Source organism: Nerophis lumbriciformis, linkage group LG10, assembly GCF_033978685.3.
Source record: "Nerophis lumbriciformis linkage group LG10, RoL_Nlum_v2.1, whole genome shotgun sequence".
In the NCBI taxonomy this organism is placed as follows: Eukaryota; Metazoa; Chordata; class Actinopteri; order Syngnathiformes; family Syngnathidae; genus Nerophis; species Nerophis lumbriciformis.
In genome coordinates, this window is record NC_084557.2 from 37227372 (window position 1) to 37248462 (window position 21091).

A 21091-nucleotide genomic window follows, 5' to 3' on the forward strand; every position below is an offset into this window, starting at 1 on the left:
TAACATTCCCTCCTCAAACTGAAATGAATTATTTCTCTTTTTCAACAAATGTATGATAGAAACATTGCAGAGAAGCAGGTTTAGGAACGTTAAATGATTTTGCCAGATTCCATTGCCCATTAGCTACTCAAATTAAATTAAGTAATTAGTACTAAAGTGATACTTTTACTTCTGTGATGTAAAAAATTGGCAGCTACCCACTACCAGGCCTAAAAGATAGGTCATTTGTATGCATGTGTGTCATTACCCTAATGTTTTAATGTTAAAACATGTATTTCAACCTATCAGACTTTTTAATTTTCAATGCAAGAGTCTGACCATTGCGCAAAGCAGGGATATTCAATTAAATTGTCCTCGGGGCCACATTTACAGAAAGCTAAAGAATAGGGGGACTCCCTACACTAGTGTTCTCATTTTGAAAACCAGCATTCTCTGTAGTGGACATTTGTTTTTGGTCTGTTTCTTTTGTCAGAGTTTCCAGAAAAAAATGCAAAATACAATTGTCCACTCCTTTAGGTTAAAATCAATCCAACGATCTGCCAAGTTGGTTACACTGGTCCAAGTGCATCTATACAACAAAAATATTCAACTCTCTCACAAGTTTTGAAATGAACTCGGGAGCCAGTCTGTCGTCATTCCAGGGTCGTTTTCGGCACCCGGGCTGCCAGTTGAATAGCCCTGGTGTAAAAGTCTTCCCCAGCACGCAGACAACATGCAAACACAACACATAATTGATCTTATGACTGAGAGTTAGACTTATTGCTCCAAGTAAATACTTCATGGTCCTGGGAAAATTGGAGCCCTGTTGCCCATTAGACTAACTCAGTGTTTTTCAACCTTTTTTTGAGCGAAGGCGCATTTTTTTCTTTGAAAAAATCCGGACGCACACCACTAGCAGAAATCATTAAAAAATGAAACTCAGTAGACAATAAAAAGTTGTTGTCGCATTGTTGAATATGAATTTAAACCATAACCAATCATGCATCACTATAGCGCTTGTCTGGAAGTAGGTCTACCGTCACGACCTGTCACATCACGCCGTGACTTATTGAGTTTTTTGGTGTTTTCCCGTGCGTAGTGTTTTAGTTCTTGTCTTGCGCTCCTATTTTGGTGGCTTTTCCTGTTTTGTTGGTATTTTCCTGTTGCAGTTTCATGTCTTCCTTTGAGCGCTATTCCCCACACCTGCTTTGTTTTAGCAATCAAGAACATTTAAGTTGTTGCTATCTTTTTTTATGTGGACATTGTTAATTTTGTCATTTCATGTACAGATGTACTTTGTGGACGCTGTCTCTGCTCCACACGCTGTAAGTCTTTGCTGTCGTCCAGCATTCTGTTTTTGTTTACTTTGTAGCCACCTATTGATATGGAAGAGAATAATATGGTTACCAACACTCAACAATGGCACATTATTTGCGGATTATAATTACTGGTTTGCAAAAAATATTTTTAACCCAAATAGGAAACTACATAATCTCCCACAGCACCCCAGACTGTATCTCACGGCATACTAGTGTGCAGTGGTTGAAAAACACTGGACTAACTGATGTTTTTCCAAATGTTATGCAACTGTAAATTCACAATAAGTTATTTCTGCATTGTGCATTATGCACAATTGCTATTGTTTCGACAACAAAAGTGTTTTTTTAGTTATTTTTATTTAACTAAAATATGAGTTTGTTGGAATTCAGCACTATAATTTCCGGTTTCTCTAACATTTTGGAAACATCTTAAATTATGAGTTTTAGTAATATTTGTGGTTTAGTTGGTCCTCCACTTAAATGGGAACCGGGGCCACGTGACTTGAATATCTGGTTTTATATAGAAATGTTAATAACTTACATGCATGGTCTTCGAGTCCATACCGTAGAGGTATGTTTTTTTCTTTGTCTTCCATAGTTACCACGAACCATGAATATATTAGTTGTCAAGTTTGCCCATTAGACTAACTGATGTTTTTCAAAAAGTTATGCAACTGTAAATTCTCAATTAGTTATCTCTGCATTGTGCATTATGCACAATTACTATTGTTTCTACTACGAAAGTATTTTTTATTTTATTATTGTTTAACTAAAATGTGAGTTTGTTGGGATTCAGCACTATAATTCCATATTTCTATACAATTTTGTAAACATCTTAAATTGTGAGTGTAATATTTGTGGTTGAGTCAGTCCTCCACTTTAAATGGGAGCCACGTGACTCGAACATCTGGTTTACATACAAATGTTAATAACTTACTGTACATATACGGTCTTCCGAGTCCATACTGTAAAGTAGGGCTGGGCGATATATCGATATACTCGAATTATCGCGGGTTTGTCTCTGTGCGATATAAATAAATGATAAATGGGTTGTACTTGTATAGCGCTTTTCAACCTTCAAGGTACTCAAAGCGCTTTGACACTACTTCCACATTTACCCATTCACACACACATTCACACACTGATAGAAAATGAATATATCGTGATATTCGAGTATACGTTCTCACGCAGTAGGTTTTAGCTGCGGGCATTAAACTGCATGCGTTTCTCACTCTTTCCTGTCTCTCCTTCTCACAGAGACTTTAAAACAAGCGCACCTTCTTACACACGTCACACGCTCCCGCGGAGCGAGAGGTAGCGACATGGTAATGTTAGCTGTGATGCTAACAGCTAACGGTGTGGTTTGAGTGGTAATGCGAGACAGAGAGAAGGTGCCAATCTGGTAACAAATGGAGGAATAATTATTCCCCAATAAAAACAGCACGGGGTCCATCGTCTGGCGGTGGTTTGGCTTCAAGCGGGAATTTGTCTTGACATCATGTCAACATCTCCGTTCAGTGCCACACCAACTAAATGCCGAAGCAACTATTTCCACATAACACCGTAGGACATATACTATTTGATATGCAGCTCATTTTTATGTGACACTTATTGAAATATCTTGTGTGTCATCATGCACAAAAGTGCACTTGAAGCTTGTTTTAAAATGTCTCTGACAATCTTGCACTTTCTGTTTTGGAAATGACATGAATGTTTGTGCCACTGCTTAATAACTGTTTAATAAATACAGTTTTGCTAAATTGACTTAGTTGTGATTTCCCTCTCTACATGAAAGTTTAAAATGAGCATATATTAATGCAGTATGAACAAGAATGTTTTAATGAAGACACATAGAATCATCATACTGCTGTGATTATACGTATCAAGTGTTCATTCAAGGCTAAGGCAAAATATCGAGATATATATCGTGTATCGCGATATGGCCTAAAAATATCGAGATATTAAAAATAGGCCATATCGCCCAGCTAGCCCTACCGTAGAGGTATGTTTTTTTTTTCTTCGTCTTACATAAATACTTACCACGAACCATGGATATATTAGTTGTCAAGTTTGCCCATTACACTGATGTTTTTCAAAACGTTACGCAACTTTAAATTCACAATCAGTATATCTCTGCATTGTGCATCATGCACAATTACTATTGTTTCTACTACGAAATGTATTTATTTATTATTGTTTAACTAAAATGTGAGTTTGTTGGGATTGAGCACTATAATTCCATATTTCTATACAATTTTGTAAACATCTTAAATTGTGAGTGTTAGTAATATTTGTGGTTGAGTCAGTCCTCCACTTTAAATGGGAGCCACGTGACTCGAACATCTGGTTTACATACATTGAGACAAATGTTAATAACTTACATGTATGGTCTTCGAGTCCATACCGTAATACAAAAAATAGTCCCCAGGCACCATGAGTTGTCAACAACAAATTATTTAAAAGGAGCGGCTAACATTACGAAGTTAAAGCCAAGCATTCACACGTTAAGCTAGCCAAGCTACTCACAACTTTAGGAGCTTTTCTGTCCAATAAGAGTCATATTTACCCTGCCAGCGTCCACGAGAGAAGACACAACCGTCACCTCAGCTTCTCCGCCGTCCTCCAGCTGTTGTTGGCGTTAAGTTGGCGAATAAACGGCGAGCTGCGAGTGAACTCGAGTGGACATTAGTTTTAAATCAGTGCCGCAGACAAGAGCGCGAAGGAATGCGGACGCTGACGTAAACAACCACGGGCTGACGTAAACAACCACAGGCGCAGCAGCGCGGCACCGAGCTAACAAACAAACAGACCGAGTTGCACAGTAAATATGATTGTTTTTACCGTTTCTCTTCTTTCTGTTCTGTTCCCCCTGCCAGGCAGTCATTAGAAGTTACTGTCATTTCTGAAAAGGACGAAAGAAACACTTCACGGGTCTGTCCGCTGTCATGTCACGTGACAACACGCCCGTCGCGAGCGGCCTGGCACGCGTCCACGTGATCAACACGTCACCACTTTCCAGATTTCACCGACACTTGTCTTTTAATAACTTCCTTCTCTCCACTTCAACATGTCAACAGGCTCAGCTACACCACTGCTATCATCTTGTGGATGCTGAGGCAATCACCCAACAAAAACGTGTGTGGTAAAAAGCTTGTACAAAACCCAAAAGCAGTGAAGTTGGCACGTTGTGTATATCGTAAATAGAAACAGAATACAATGATTTGCAAATCCTTTCCGACCTATATTCAATTGAATAGACTGCAAAGACAAGATACTTAACATTCGAACTGGTAAACTTTTGTTATTTTTTGCAAATATTAGCTCAATTGAATTTGATGCCTGCAACATGTTTCACAAAAGCTGGCACAAGTGGCAAAAAACACTGAGGAAGTTGAGGAATGCTCATCAAACACTTATTTGGAACATCCCACAGGTGAACAGGCTAATTGGGAACAGGTGGGTGTGAAGTGAAGTGAATTATATTTATATAGCGCTTTTCTCTAGTGACTCAAAGCGCTTTACATAGTGAAAACCTAATATCTAAGTTACATTTAAACAGAGGTGGGTAGTAACGCGCTACATTTACTCCGTTACATCTACTTGAGTAACTTTTGGGATAAATTGTACTTCTAAGAGTAGTTTTAATGCAACATACTTTTACTTTGACTTGAGTATATTTATAGAGAAGAAACGCTACTTTTACTCCGCTACTTTTATCTACATTCAGCTCGCTACTCGCTACTAATTTTTATCGATCTGTTAATGCACGCTCTGTTTGTTTTGGTCTGTCAGACAGACCTTCATAGTGTCTGCGTTTCAACAAATACAGTCACTGGTGACGTTCACTTCGTTCCACCAATCAGATGCAGTCACTGGTGACGTTGGACCAATCAAACAGAGCCAGGCGGTCACATGACCTGACTTAAACAAGTTGAAAAACTTATTGGGGTGTTAACATTTAGTAGTCAATTGTACGGAATATATACTGTACTGTGCAATCTACTAATAAAAGTTTCAATCAATCAATCAAAAGTGTGAAGGAAAAAAGACCCTTTTTTATTTCAATCGTACATCCCGTCAAAAGCCTAAAGACTGACTGCACAGTTCCTGTCTTCACAATAAAAGTGCCACTCCATCGCGCCTGCGCTTTCAAAACAAGAGTCTCCGAAAGCCAGCGCAAACAAGCTAGCAAGCTACGGAGTTTGCCGCCAATGTATTTCTTGTAAAGTGTATAAAAACGAATATGGAAGCTGGACAAATAAGATGCTAAAAACCAACCACTTTCATGTGGTATTAGACAGAAAGGAGGAACTTTTTTTCTCCTCCATTTGAAAACGTGGACGCTATCAGCACTACTGTCTGATTACAATCAATGCAAGTCATCAGAATCAGGTAATACACAAATTTATATTCTTGTCTTCATGAAAGAAAGGAATCTATATGTGTTAAACATGCATGTATATTCATTAAAACACCTTTAACATGTAAACAAAAACGGCAAAATAAATAAATATAAATGATATACTGTATATATATATATATATATATATATATATATATATATATATATATATATATATATATATGTATGTATGTATGTATGTATGTATGTATGTATGTATGTATATATATATATATATATATATATATAAATGTGTGTATATATATATATATATATATATATATATAAATGTGTGTATATATATATATATATATATATATATAAATGTGTGTATATATATATATATATATATATATATATATATAAATGTGTGTATATATATATATATATATATATATATATATATATATATATATATATATATACACACATATATGTGTATATACAGTATATATATGTGTGTATGTATATATATGTGTGTGTGTATATATATATATATATGTGTGTATATACAGTATATATATGTGTGTATGTATATGTGTGTATGTATATATATATATATATATATATATATATATATATATATATATATATATATATATATATATGTCTTAATAAGGTTATCCAAAAAATAGTGCTCGATACCGTAGTAGAGCGCAATATATGTATGTGTGGGGAAAAAATCACAAGACTACTTCATCTCTACAGGCCTGTTTCATGAGGGGGTTCCCTCAATCATCAGGAGATTTTAATGGGAGCATTCACATACCATGGTTTATATAGGGCACAGAGTGGGTGGGTACAGGCTGGCGTAGGGGCGTGGTGATTGGCTCATGTGTTACCTAGGAGGTGTTTCCGTCTGTGGCGGCATGCTGATACAATTTCGCTGCGCTTGTTGAGGGATGACAGGTCTGGACGGTATATGATAAACAGTTTCTCTTTCAAGCATAGGTTGCATCTTTTATTACCACTATTGTAAGGTGTGCTGGATGCAAGAATTTGCCATGTTATTGAATATTCAACATTATTGTCTTTGAGGTCCCAAATGTGTTTGCTGAGTTCTGTGGTATTCCGCAGGTTTTGGTTCCTGAAAGAAGCCTTGTGATTGTTCCATCTGGTTTTAAACTCTCCCTCGGTTAATCCTACATATGTGTCGGATGTGTTACTGTCCTTGCGTGTTACCTTAGATTGGTAAACAACTGATGTTTGTAAGCACCCCCCGTTGAGAGGGCAATCAGGTTTCTTGCGGCAGTTGCAGCCTTTGTTGGTTTTGGGGTCGCTCTGTCTGGGGGCCGACGGCTCATTTGCAATTGTTTTGTTGTGGTTTGAGATAATTTGTCGTATATTGTTCATACAGCTGTAGCTCAATTTAATGTTCTTCTTGTTGAATACTTTTCTTAGGCTGTTGCCTTTGGGAAAGTGTTTGTCAATCAGAGTGAGGAATTTGTGGCCAATGTTAGTTGAGACGTTTTTGCTGTATGGGGGGTTGTACCAGATGATGTTGTTTCGTTTTCTGTTCTTTTTTGGTTGGTTTCCTGGCGTGGGTTCATAGGTGAGGGTGAAATTGTATCCGCTTTCATCAAGGGCTGTATGAACAATATACGACAAATTATCTCAAACCACAACAAAACAATTGCAAATGAGCCGTCGGCCCCCAGACAGAGCGACCCCAAAACCAACAAAGGCTGCAACTGCCGCAAGAAACCTGATTGCCCTCTCAACGGGGGGTGCTTACAAACATCAGTTGTTTACCAATCTAAGGTAACACGCAAGGACATTAACACATCCGACACATATGTAGGATTAACCGAGGGAGAGTTTAAAACCAGATGGAACAATCACAAGGCTTCTTTCAGGAACCAAAACCTGCGGAATACCACAGAACTCAGCAAACACATTTGGGACCTCAAAGACAATAATGTTGAATATTCAATAACATGGCAAATTCTTGCATCCAGCACACCTTACAATAGTGGTAATAAAAGATGCAACCTATGCTTGAAAGAGAAACTGTTTATCATATACCGTCCAGACCTGTCATCCCTCAACAAGCGCAGCGAAATTGTATCAGCATGCCGCCACAGACGGAAACACCTCCTAGGTAACACATGAGCCAATCACCACGCCCCTACGCCAGCCTGTACCCACCCACTCTGTGCCCTATATAAACCATGGTATGTGAATGCTCCCATTAAAATCTCCTGATGATTGAGGGAACCCCCTCATGAAACAGGCCTGTAGAGATGAAGTAGTCTTGTGATTTTTTTCCCACACATACATATATATATATATATATATATATATAATATGATATGTGTGTGTATGTTACTCATCAGTTACTCAGTACTTGAGTAGTTTTTTCACAACATACTTTTTACTTTTACTCAAGTAAATATTTGGGTGACTACTCCTTACTTTTACTTGAGTAATAAATCTCTAAAGTAACAGTACTCTTACTTGAGTACAATTTCTGGCTACTCTACCCACCTCTGCATTTAAACCAGTGTGGGTGGCACTGGGAGCCGGTGGGTAAAGTTTCTTGCCCAAGGACACAACGGCAGTGACTAGGATGGCCGTAGCGGGGATCGAACCTGGAACCCTCAAGTTGCTGGCACAGCCACTCTACCACTCTACATGATTGGGGCGGTGTCATGATTGGGTATAAAAGAAGCTTCCATGAAATGCTCGGTCATTCACAAACAAGGACGGAGCGAGGGTCACCACTTTGTGAACAAATGCGTGAGCAAATTGTCCAACAGTTTAAGAACAACAAGCTATTTAGGGATTTCACCATTTACGGTCCGTAATATCATCAAAAGGTTCAGAGAATCTGGAGAAATCACTGCACGTAAGCGATGATATTACAGACCTTCCATCCCTCAGGCAGTACTGCATCAAAAAGCGACATCAGTGTGTAAAGGATATCACCACACGGACTCAGGAACACTTCAGAAAACCACTGTCAGTAACTACAGTTGGTCGCTACATCTGTACGTGCAAGTTAAAACTATACTATGCAAAGCGAAAGCTATTTATCAACAACACCCAGAAATGCCGCCGGCTTCGCTGGGCCCGAGCTCATCTAAGATGGACTGATGCAAAGTGGAAAAGTGTTCTGTGGTCTGACGAGTCCACATTTCAAATTGTTTTTGGACGTCGTGTCCTCTGGAACAAAGAGGAAAAGAACCATCCGGATTGTTCCAGGCGCAAAGTTGAAAAGCCAGCATCTGTGATGGTATGGGGGTGTATTAGTGCCCAAGGCATGGGTATCTTACACATCTGTGAAGGTGCCATTAATGCTGAAAGATACATACAGGTTTTGGAGCAACATATGTTGCCATCCAAGCAACGTTATCATGGACGCCCCTGCTTATTTCAGCAAGACAATGCCAAGCCACGTGTTACAACAGCGTGGCTTCATAGTAAAAGAGTGCGGGTACTAGACTGGCCTGCCTGTAGTCCAGACCTGTCTCCCACTGAAAATGTGTGGCGCAATATGAAACCTAAAATACCACAATGGAGACCCCGGACTGTTAAACAACTTAAGCTGTACATCAAGCAAGAATGGGAAAGTTAAAGTTAAAGTGACAATGATTGTTACACACACACTAGGTGTGGCAAAATGATTTTCTGCATTTGACCCATCACCCTTGATCACCCCCTGGGAGGTGAGGGGAGCAGTGGGCAGCAGCGGTGGCCGCACCCGGGAATCATTTTTGGTGATTTAACCCCCAATTCTAACCTTTGATGCTGAGTGCCAAGCAGGGAGGTAATGGGTACCATTTTTTTAATAGTCTTTGGTATGACTCGGCCGGGGTTTGAATTCACAACCTACCGATCACAGTGGTAAAAATGCCCCTGTGCCAACTTTTCTGCAATGTGTTGCTGCCATTAAACTCTAAATTAATGATTATTTGCCCAAAAAATTTACGTTTGTCTTAGCAGTCTATTCAATTGAATATAAGTTGAAAAGGATTTGCAAATAATTGTATTGTTGTGTTGTGTTTTTATCTAGGAATTACACAACGAGCCAACTTCACTGGTTTGGGGGTCTTGGGCACGGTATTCACCAGTGCTGCACATGTTGCTGGAATCCTCTTCATCTCTTCCATGACAACATATAGCGCCTGTAAATGTTAGACCAGTGGTTCTTAACCTTGTTAGAGGTACCGAACCCCACCAGTTTCATATGCGCATTCACCGAACCCTTCTTTAGTGAAAAATAAAATGATGTTTTTTTTTTCAAATTCAAGACAAAGTTATATGTTTTTGGTAACACTTTAGTATGGGGAACATATTCTAAGTAACAAAGACTTAATTTAGAGTTTTTTGGACACTAGGGGAACATATTCTAAGTAATAAATACTTAATTTAGTGTTATTTGGTTAGGGTTAGGGTCAGGGTTAGAGGGTTAGGGTTATAATAAGCCCATGCAGAATAAGGCATTAATAAGTACTTAATAATGACTAGTTAAGAGCCAATATGTTACTATTTGCATGTAATAAGCAACTAATTAATGGTGAATATCATGTTCCCCATACTAAAGTGTTATAATGTTTTTTTACTGGTGCACAAAATTAACCGTGCATGAACATCACCTTGTTCAAAGAACAAAACCAACACAGTGCATAAACTCACAACAAATTACACACTTGCAAATCAGTGAGACTTCTGCTGTTGCCGTACCCGTAATACGCCGATAGGGAGAAGTTTTTATTTACACGATGAGTCGGGTGTGTCTTGACCTCCACCAAACCCCTGAGCCCGACTCACCGAATCCATAGGGTTCGATCGAACCCAGGTTAAGAACCACTGTGTTAGACATTTTGCCCTTCTCAAACCTCTCTTTCCCTGAGGAATGAGCCACAGCCGTATCTCCTTGCCGCTCATCGCCAATAAGTGTCCAATAAATGTAAACAGGATGTTAAATGTTTATTTGTCCAATTTATTTGAACCCTTATTTACCGCTGTTAACTGAATGAATGTCCGCAAAGTAAGAATCATTCATTGTAAATCAAATCTTTTCACAGAGCATAACAAACTTGTATATGACCTTCTGAATACTGTTTTCAATATTATGAGAGCCCTCTAGACATGAAATAACACCCTCTACTCACCTTTACACTCTTCTAATCCAATATAGCAACGCTGCCTGAGGCTGAGCCAATCAGTGGCCACGATACTGAACAGCGCACTCTGATTGGTTTGGTCTCCTATAGTGGCCAATACAACTGGTAGTACAGGTGGTAGTATTGATAATTTTACTTCAATTGGCCATTTTTATCATTTAATAATGCTTTAATTTAGACAAAAAATATGCTTAAAAGAAATCAGCGATAGAGTGAAGTCAAAATGGCGAGTAGCGACGTGCATTTGCTTTGGTTACAACATGTAAAACTATAGTTATTCTCTATAAAAAGTGTTATGTGTCAACATTTTTCGGTGTTGGGTGTTTTCAACTAACTGTTTTACAAGAATTAACAACATCAAAAACGAGGTACCGCTGTCACTTGCATCATATACAAAAACTTAAATGCAACATTTGAAAATGGTTGTGGAACTAGACTGCGATATGGCTTAATACATGTATTTAAAAACAGTCTATCCTATCCTATCCAATAGCACGGGTGTCAAACTTATAGGGGAACCGCACTTTTTTGTGAATTTTATCATTCACAATCCTTATGTAAGACAAGAACACGTTTTTCTTTTTTTATGCATTCTTAAAAGTAAATAAATGCGAGCAAAAGTCATTGAGAGTCGCTCTATTCTGCCTATAAAGCGCTTAAAAATATCCATATACTACCATCAGTGTAAGTATATGTAAGTACATATGAGTAACAGGCACATTTATAATAACAGGTAATGTTTACGTATTTTGCTTATTTTAAGCATACGGCGGCGCATACATTTCAAAAGCGCATCACAACCTTCGCTTTTTCCTTCAACAACATCACTGATTACAACTCAAGCAGACTTCATGAGAGCGAACAAACATAATAAAACATCACGTACTGTACAATGTATGCTCTCACTGGAATGCCAGCTGATTGGATATTGGCTCCACATCATTTTGTATTTTGGTGAGAGGCATGATTTATAATCTAGAATAAACTTTCAGGAGCTCCAAGGTGAGAAAGCAGCTCCCCAGTTAAACACAAGCTAGTTAGCTCTCTCTGGTCAACGCGCCGATAAATGTAAGTCCTTAAAGTTAGCGCTTATGACAACAATATCGCTAATACATGGTTAATATTCAGGTCCCAAAATGTAAATGGAGTATTGTTGTCCCTTTTGTGACGGTTATTTATTGGGTTTTATGGCCAGAAAAGACCCAATAGATGCAATGACATCATGGCTCCCATTGGCTCCATTGTAAGCAGATTTTAATTTACGACTTAGAATGCATAAAAAAAAAAAAAGACAAATGCGTTCTTGTTTCTCATAAGGATTGTGAAAGGCAAAAGGACAAAAAAAAGTGCTGTTCCCCTCTAAGGCCCGGGGGCCAGATCTGACCTGCCACATCATTTACATGGCCTGCGAATGCTTGGATATAATATACTGTATAAAGTACTTCATGTTTGTTTTCCATTCTGACAGAAATAAAATACATGTACTGCATGCAACTGCACACTGTATCTTTTAGGCTTTATTATTGAATAATTCAACAAATATTTTGTTGCCACGCAATCCAAACATTATTTTTTGTTCAAATAAAAATAAAATTGACTAATGTTTTTTTTTAAAACAAGTACACTGTAAAAAAAAAAAAAATTTGACGGTAAAAATAAAAAAAAGGGAGCTCAGTCGCTGTCGCCATAATTTTCCAATAAAAAAAAAAGTGGTACTACTTTTCCATTTACAGTAATACACCGTCAAAAAAACCGTAGATTCTACCGAAAAAACAAAAGGTACAATTTTTCTATTAACAGTATCATGCTGTAAAATTCTGGCAACTGAGCTGCCTGCTGCCATTTTGCACGCACCAATACTCCATCAGTGCTGGGAATTTTCAAAATGGGGTCCCAGGGACCCCCTCAAGTCATAAAAATGGGGTCCCACAGTAAATATTCGGGGTTCCACTGTTTTGTAACCGTTTTGAAAACAAATGATAAATGTATGCATTATCCGGTTATATCTCACATTCTATATTGTGTTTTGGAAAAAGGTTGTCATAAACGTTACTTAATTCATTAAAAAGAAAAAAAAGAAAAAAAATTATGCATATATAAATGTATTCAGTTATAAACATTCATTCACTTTCTTATTTCCTTCATGGATCTAAACTTTTCCGCTGCCGGTATTTTTTTCTATATTTTTATTGTAATATTTTCAGAATGTGCTTGTTCAATTTTTGGCCAAAGTAAGACAAAGAAAACAATCTGAAGTTGTCTTTGTTTTTTATTTTTAATGCCATGATTTTAATGCACAAATTTTCTGCCATGCGGCCCCTGAGCTAAAATGAGTTTGACACCCCTGTTATACACACACACCAGCAATGTCACCAGTAGATCACAGCACTTACTAAGCATCCAATCACATTATTGTGATGTCTAATATACTGCAGACATGCTGTGACGAAATGCTGGGTTTGCTTACCTTCCTTCCACACAGCCTTGATCGTCAGCCCCTCTCCTCCTGCTGGACAGGTTCTTAGAGCGTGAAGGCGCCCCAAAAAACACTGCAGAGGAATACACAGCAATTCCCGACCTGCTCTTTAGGACTTCATAGGCTGGACTGGAGGTTGAGGGTGGTGGGGAGGACGAAATGTGAACACTGTGAATTCCCTCAAAAGCATCCATGTTCTGCTCTCTTAAATGTTGTTCGATGTCTCCACTGGTTCCGGAAACATATATATATATATATATATATATATATATATATATATATATATATATATATATATGTGTGTAGGACCCTTTGCTTTCTGCTGGCACCTGAAGAGAGGTAACCGATACAATGATCAGTAGTGAATACAATGAATCCTTTCCTGCTGACTCAGATCATTCCAGGAAACAAAGGCATGCAACATTCTCCCTCTACCTCTAATTAAACGATCAAGCACACTCACCAAATGTAGCCCAAAACTATGTCCTCTTGCTTGTAGCTCATAAGTGACTGATCGGCAAGTGTTAAGAAAGTTCAACTGTGTCCGCACTCCGACCCTGCTGCTGCTTTGTATGTGTGGACTTGACAGCAAGGGTTAATCACTAACACCTTCTTACACTTTCTGGCCAGTATGCACATTTTTTCCAGTGGAGGGCGCAACGGCACGGTTTCGGTTTTGCACAATATTACTGTTATGGGGGGAAAAAAACATTAAGGAAGTCATAAATGCAAAGTCCTTAAAAGAATATGAGAAATCCAAGCATGAATAAATAAAGAAGCTGAAATAAAGCCACCTGATTGTGTGATTTGTTCAGATTAACACAGCCTGCGGTTGCTCACAATGCAGCTTTGTTGCTCAAACAGATTAAGCCATCAAGTGACCGGAGGTGTAGCAGCTCCTCGCTCTCCCTTTTTCTATTCCTGCTTCTTCCTTCTCCAACATTCTCTCTGCGGAGGCTGACCGCTTGCCTCCAGCCCTCCACCCTGACAGCCATGGGCAAACATTTGCATTTTCAGCAGTAAGTATGATAACAAGCAGTATTATTATTGCTCACCTTAAGTGCTACAATACAGAATTGTTTCTTCCGAGTAATTCCGTTTTGGTTTCAGAAGCCGGACCCAGCAGGCCGATTGCTGACAAGTACTCCAGGGAGACATCCTTCATGTCAGCCCACAGTCCATCAGGACGTTGGCCTAAGCAGCAGCAGCAATGACAGTGACCTACTCTCGCAGGGTGGCAGACGCTGGCCTCGGGACCTTCTTCCACCTGCTCCTGCGCTGGAAGGGCAGCATCTATAAGCTGCTCTACAGGGAACTCATCATCTTCACACTCCTCTACACCGCCTTCAGTCTTGTTTATAGGTACTTTTCTTCTTAGCTTGTTGACAATCGTTGTAAGACTTAGGGGTATTAATTGCATACAACGTCTCAAACTTAGGCCTCTGCAATTTTGAATGCATTGTGTTTTCTGGCATTGGCGTCCTCCTATAGTTCAAACACAAGACTCTAAATCAGGGGTGTTAAACATACGGCCCGCAAACAGGTTTTATCCGGGCCGCTTGATGAGTTTGCAAAGTATAAAAATGAGCCGAAATTTTTGAATGAAACTTCTGTTCTAAATGTGTCCACTAGATGTCGCAATAGCAATTCTTTGTATCTTTGTAGATGATGCTACATATGGGAAAAAACCCCAAAGAAAACCATGGTGTTATAGTGCACCAGTCAAGGAAAATGAGCAAACTATATAAATAACATCCTGTAATTTGATTTTGATATTTTTTTATCTTGATAGATTGAAAATTAACACCAATGAGTTGACTGATGAACATAATTTATTCAGAAAGTATAAATAACGACAAAGATAGAATACTATTAACCGCAACATGAAAGTGTGAAAAAAAAAACCAACAACAACAACATTAATTTTTAAACAAAGAAAACAATCTGAAGTTGTCTTTAAGTTATCGTGCCTCGATTTTACCAGTCCGGCCCACTTGGGAGTAGATTTTTCTCTGTGTGGCCCCCGATCTATAATGAGTTTGACACCCCTGGTCTAAATTATCCTATTGGTGTGAATGTGAGTGTGAATGCTGGTCTATTTGTGTCCTGTGATTGACTGCAGTCCAGGGTGTAGCTGGGATAGGCTCCAGCTCAGCCATGATGCTAAACAGGATACCGTACAAAAAGAATGATTACGTAGATGCACCTCATCATTCCGGAGGATTGCTTCTAATATTTTGCATACATAATTGGTCTACACCAGGAATATTCAACTTAAGTGTTTTGGAGACCACATTTTATAGAAAGCTAAAGACTTCACTATAAGTCTCACTTTGTATATTCTGGAGACTACACGTCCTCTACATTGGAAATTAGATTTTTGCCTATTTTGTCAAGAGTGCCCTGTTTTAAGGAGATTCTGCAAAAAAAAGCTAGTCAACAATAATCTCTGTGACAGCACTCTAGTTTTTAAGAATCTGCTGCAAAAATGTTTGTCTCTCAAGTTTTGAACTAACTATGGTTGGCCCCCAGGCCACCAGTTGAATAGCCCTGGCCTACACTAAAGATGGACAAATTGAAATCACCTTCCGGGATCTAAGACAAACATTTCTATCTTTTTAAAGACAGTGTTTTTGAACAGGATGTAGACGTGAAATTGAATATCAAATATCATAAATTATTAAATTCTCTCAAAGCAGGCCTTAATTTGCATGACCCCAGAACACTACAGGATAGGGGTAGCAGCAGCTTGAGTAAAATAAAAACAAATACAGGGTGTACCCAGCCTACCGCCCGGATGCAACTGAGATAGGCTCCAGCGACCCCCCGCGACCCCGAAAGGGACAAGCGGTAGAAAATGGATGGATGGATCTTTATCAAATCTGACAAGTGTACTTCAGTATTGGTTAAAGCAAGGATGTCAAACGCGGCCTGCGAGATGAGTTTGCTAGGTGTAAAATCTAGCTGCATTTTTTAAGTAAAAATACTGCTGTTTTAAATGTGTCCACTGGATGTCGCAATAGAAATTCTGTTAGGCAAGCAAATAGTTTATACCGGTGCGAACAAGTATACCAAGCAAGAAGTACACAGTAAAGCAGGGCTGTGACTCCTCCCCCTCGACCCAACGTAAAACAGGAGTACAATAAACAATTGGTAATCCTTCTTAAAATGCTGCATGAGACACTACACATTGATAAAGTTCTGTGAAAACTACTGTCTTGTGTGCACATTTAAAGAAAGTGATCAGTGTGTGACTTACTGCAAATACTGTCTTTTAGGTTTTTATTTCTGGTTTGGGAAAATGTTATGTTCCTATCAATTCACAATGATACCTAGAAGGCAGGGAGTAACTCAACCCTCTTGATTAGTTTCTACCTCAGTTTGTATGGTTTGTTGAGTTAGCACAGGATTAATATGTGGAAATGACAAATGAGGTACTTGATACAAAGAATAGTTTTTATTTGTTATTTTAGTTTTTTGTTCAATCCTAGATGGGCTGTGACTTCAAATTGAATTCCTTTGTCGACACATTGCAATTAAGTCTAAATTCATTGTGTTCTTCACGGTGTTTTTGAAACTGCACCAATTTTCTCCTCAGGATTTTCAACTAACTAGAAGTGTGTTGTCAAGAGGATTATTTGTGATATGTACATTTTCAGAATGTATTTTGGGCCAAAGTAAAACAAAGAAAATAATCTGAAATAGTTGTATTTGTAAGTTATTAAGCCATGATTGTACCCGTCCGGCCCACGTGGGATTAGATTTTCCTGAGCTAAAATGAGTTTGACACTCCATGGTTTAAAGGCAATAATCAAGCGATTTTTAATTGCCAAGGTGAGAGTTTGAAAATACCTGATCTAGATTATCAAGAAATGTATTCTAAGGAAAACTTTAATTAAAAATAATGATTTGAAATATAACCACTTCTTTGGAGTTGAATCATTTTGAGTGCAACTGTATTGGTAAGGTATGTCAATAGTTATTTAGTAATTTGACTGATATGGCACCTTTACTGAATAATTAAATGTTTTTTTCCCCCCATTATAGGTTTGTGTTAAACATTGAGCAGAAGAGGCTGTTTGAGAAGCTTTCCATATATTGTGACCGCTATGCCGAACTCATTCCGGTCTCCTTCGTTCTTGGTAAATCGAGAGATGCACACACAAACACTGGACACTTCCTTACGTACACCCTATGAATAATAAAAAAAGATGATTGGTTTCCTTAGGTTTGCAAAGGTAGAAAGTTTAGCTGGGGAACTTAGATCACATCCTGTGTTAAACATGTTACATAATAGAGAATGTGTAACAATAGATATATCTTATAGAGTAATAAAGGAAAATAAAAAAGTCAAAAAATGTAATACGTGAATCAATTAAGAGTAAATAAACACAACAAATGTATAACAAAATAAAGAGATGAGATAAATTAATAGGAGTTACCGATATAACAGTATCTTCATCATTGTTGTCATAGGATTGCAATGGTGTAAAACTGCACTGTATCATGCTGACAATTGTGTTTGATAGTTTGAAGGCTAAATTATTAGGAAGAATTAAACACACCCGAGAGTCCCAATAAAGTGTTAATGTGCTTGATGTGTGTGTGTGTGTGTATAACATTTGAGAATGAAGCTACCTTATAGTAAATGATGATACTAAGTGGTTGCTATAGTCCTTATTGGTTTCCAGGATTCTATGTGACCTTGGTGGTATCCCGTTGGTGGGGTCAGTTTGAGAACGTCCCCTGGCCTGACCGCCTGGCGGCACTAGTGGGAGGTCACGTGCGCGGAGCGGACGAGGCTGCCAGGCTAACCCGGCGCACTCTGATGCGTTACGCTAACCTCTCCGGTGTGCTCATCTACCGCTCGGTCAGCACTGCCGTCTACAAGAGGTTCCCCACGATGGAGCATCTGGTGCAGGCAGGTACGCTGTCAAACTAGTACGGCGTGACAAAAACCAGGCACAGAGTGCTGGAACTCATGGTGCTGTAGAATTGTTAAAACCTGGTGATGTAATACGCAATGGTGAGATTAGGAGTGCTGGTGCTGCTTGCTGGTCATAACTAAAAACACAAAACTACATAAATACATAGGCAGGTTCACTAAATTGTAGTCTAGATCTGTAAACCTTGCAACAACTAATTAAAAGGCCATCATCAACCACTTTTAATAAGATCCAACAAGAGTTGAAACAACAGATATTTTATTAAAATGTACTGACCAACCCACGTGGGTCCACTGACACATTTTGTGTCCCCATCAGGTTTGATGACTTCAGAAGAACTAAGGCATCTGGAGGACTTGCCCTCCCCTCATAATAAATTTTGGATTCCCTGCATGTGGTTTGTCAGTCTAGCTCTGAGGGCCCGGACAGAAGGTCGCATCAACAACGACGTGGCTCTCACAGCCATTCTCACTGTAGGTCTTTGAGTATCTGTAGAGGTAACGCTTCTTGAGAAATGACTTTGTTCTTCTGTCTTCAGGAGTTAAACAGTTTGAGGGCGAAGTGCATGAAGCTGTACGGATATGACTGGATCAGCCTGCCTCTTGTCTACACTCAGGTTCTTGTTCATTCCCATGCTTTGCCAAATAATTTGGACATATCAGAGTAAAAACCTAGCAATGAACTCATGCAGGGACAGTATTCAGTTCAGTTCAGTTTATTTCGAACATGCATACGATACAATGTAATGCATCACACAATTCTAGTTATTTCATTGCAGCACGTCCGAAAAGGAGTATAGGAGTATTGGCTGCAACATAGCAAATATAGAACAAATTAAAAGTGGTCTGCTGCTTTCTGAAGTGTGACTGATATAATGATTAGGTGGTGACTGTGGCAGTCTACAGCTTCTTCCTGGCTTGTCTGATTGGTCGTCAGTTCTTGGATCCAGCCCAAAGCTACCCTGGTCACGATCTGGACTTTTACCTGCCCGTCTTCACGTTGTTGCAGTTTTTCTTCTATGTTGGTTGGTTGAAGGTTGGTGAATAATGACATCTGTTTAGTTTTATGATCGGTCCATGTCTGATCTGCATAGTCCTGGTTTCAGGTGGCCGAGCAACTCATAAATCCTTTTGGCGAAGATGATGACGACTTTGAGACCAACTGGCTCGTCGATCGCAATTTACAGGTTTTGATACTGTTTTACTGAAGTGTGAACAGAAGCTGTGCTGTACTAGCTGGGTTTTATTGTTCCAGGTGTCTTTGCTGTCTGTAGATGAGATGTACAACAGCCTGCCTCTGGTTGAGAAAGATATGTACTGGAATGAATCTGACCCTCGACCTCCCTACACAACTGCCAGTGCAGACCACTGCAAACCTTCCTTCATGGGCTCAGCACTGAATATCAGGTGCACATAAACACTACCAGTGAGGCATGAATGTTACATTGTCTTCATTTTATCGTTGTTGTACTCTAGTGTTCCTAAAGAGGAGATGGAGTTTCAGTCCAATCTGGAGCAGATTAAAGAAAATGAGGAAGCTAATTACTCCACCCCATTGCTTGGAGGCCTGGGTCGCCTTCTCGGTGTCCAATCGCCCAGTTTCCCTCGCTCATCTCGGGTTTCTCTGCTGCGGCGGCGCCCTGGAGCTCCACTAAGTCGCTTCCCCCTTTACTTACACACAGGCGCTCAATCTATCCAAAACCAAACACGCCAGCCCTTGAACTCAGAACAAGACCACTATAGCTTCTCCGGGCTACCCTTGTATGAGAGGCCGGGCTTCTACAGTTGCCCACAGACGCCCATTCACTGCGTGCCCCCAGCCGTGCCAAGACCAAGACCTGCCAGGCGACCTCAGAATGAGTGGAACCGGAGCTGCAGCTCCTTGGCTCCTCCGACAGTGGGCTCACAGCTACTGCCGCCTGACACACCTAACCACATCCCGCCGCCATCATCCGCTTTCCCCTGGCTTAGCGAAGACGATGAGATGCCCACAGCCCCAGCCTTTTCCTTTCCAGACGCTGCACCTGAGCTTTGCCCGATATCGAAACTTAGACGTGGGCACGGCCTGCTGTCACGCCGGCCTCCACCACCGTGCCTGACGTTGGACGCCTTGCCGTCCGCCGATAGCCAATCCGGACCCCTAAGCGCTCGCACGATGGGAAGCGGGGGAGAAAGAGTGTTTTCCTTCACCCCTCCCTCTCGTCCTGCGCAAGCAAATCCAAGTAATCCCAACAGCAGCTCTGGCAGCATTAACGTGACAAGCGGCAACAGCGCTGGCACAGCGGCAGGTCTCTGTAACAGCACCAGTCTTAGTAGCTTCAGCAACCACTGCAACTTTAACGCCAGCGTAAAGGCAAGCAACGGCGGGCTGAATAACCTGAGCGCTTCCAATTCAGCACCTTCACCACAAGAAGTCAATCAGCCAAATTCCCCCAACGATTCTGGAATCTCATTGGCTGAGGGAGACCTGCTGGGCGTGCTGGTGGAGGGAGGCCGGAACAAGCCGGCAGCGGGAAGGAAGCAGGATTGAGAAAATGCTGTTTGTATCACGCTTGTTCAACACACACACAAATTGTTTTGAGGTGGATTACTACACTCAAACAAGTGTAGGAATTAATCTCCACTTCCTAGTGAGCTCTTACAGAACATTTAACCTACTTGTGAGCCACAAAGCAACTTAAAGGATTTCAGTGCTAACATATGGGGAAAAAATAAACATATGAAGCCTAAATTTGTAGTATTTAAATTCCGGACCTTGAGATTGCTGCTCACATCATAAAATGCATAACACCTTGTCTGTCACCTTAAAACCATCTTTTGTTTTTCAATAAAAACTTCAAA

At 39.8% G+C, this 21091-nt stretch overlaps 2 protein-coding genes across 8 annotated transcripts in view; one reads left to right on the plus strand and one right to left on the minus strand.

The window, feature by feature from the left end:
• The window catches only part of rab3il1 (RAB3A interacting protein (rabin3)-like 1), a 22474-nt gene extending 7959 nt beyond the window's left edge, over positions 1-14515 (minus strand). The window contains exons 1-5 of one of the 5 annotated variants that reach the window (XM_061969641.2): positions 14361-14515; positions 14100-14289; positions 13769-13994; positions 13297-13634; positions 599-691 (exon numbers count right to left, since the gene is read on the minus strand). In XM_061969641.2, coding sequence (XP_061825625.2) covers positions 599-691; positions 13297-13499 — 296 coding nt within the window. In that variant the 5' untranslated portion in view covers positions 13500-13634; positions 13769-13994; positions 14100-14289; positions 14361-14515. Of the gene's footprint in view, positions 1-598; positions 692-3864; positions 4113-4139; positions 4474-13296; positions 13635-13768; positions 13995-14099; positions 14290-14360 lie in introns of those variants that run through there. The other 4 variants (XM_061969642.2, XM_061969643.2, XM_061969645.2 and 1 more) reach the window with 4 other exon arrangements.
• best1 (bestrophin 1) lies at positions 14097-21090 on the plus strand. 3 transcript variants are annotated; one of them, XM_061969636.2, is made up of 10 exons: positions 14097-14324; positions 14416-14667; positions 17353-17447; positions 17997-18230; positions 18570-18724; positions 18790-18867; positions 19134-19286; positions 19357-19437; positions 19506-19657; positions 19727-21090. In XM_061969636.2, exons 2-10 carry the CDS (start codon positions 14516-14518, stop codon positions 20778-20780), a joined length of 2154 nt encoding a protein of 717 aa, XP_061825620.1. In that variant the 5' UTR covers positions 14097-14324; positions 14416-14515; the 3' UTR covers positions 20781-21090. The 3 variants fall into 3 exon arrangements, with proteins under 3 accessions (XP_061825620.1, XP_061825621.1, XP_061825622.1); XM_061969637.2 differs by lacking the exon at positions 17997-18230; XM_061969638.1 differs by lacking the exon at positions 14097-14324 and having other exon boundaries at positions 14624-14667; positions 17980-18230.
• The last annotated feature ends 1 nt before the right edge of the window (position 21091 follows it).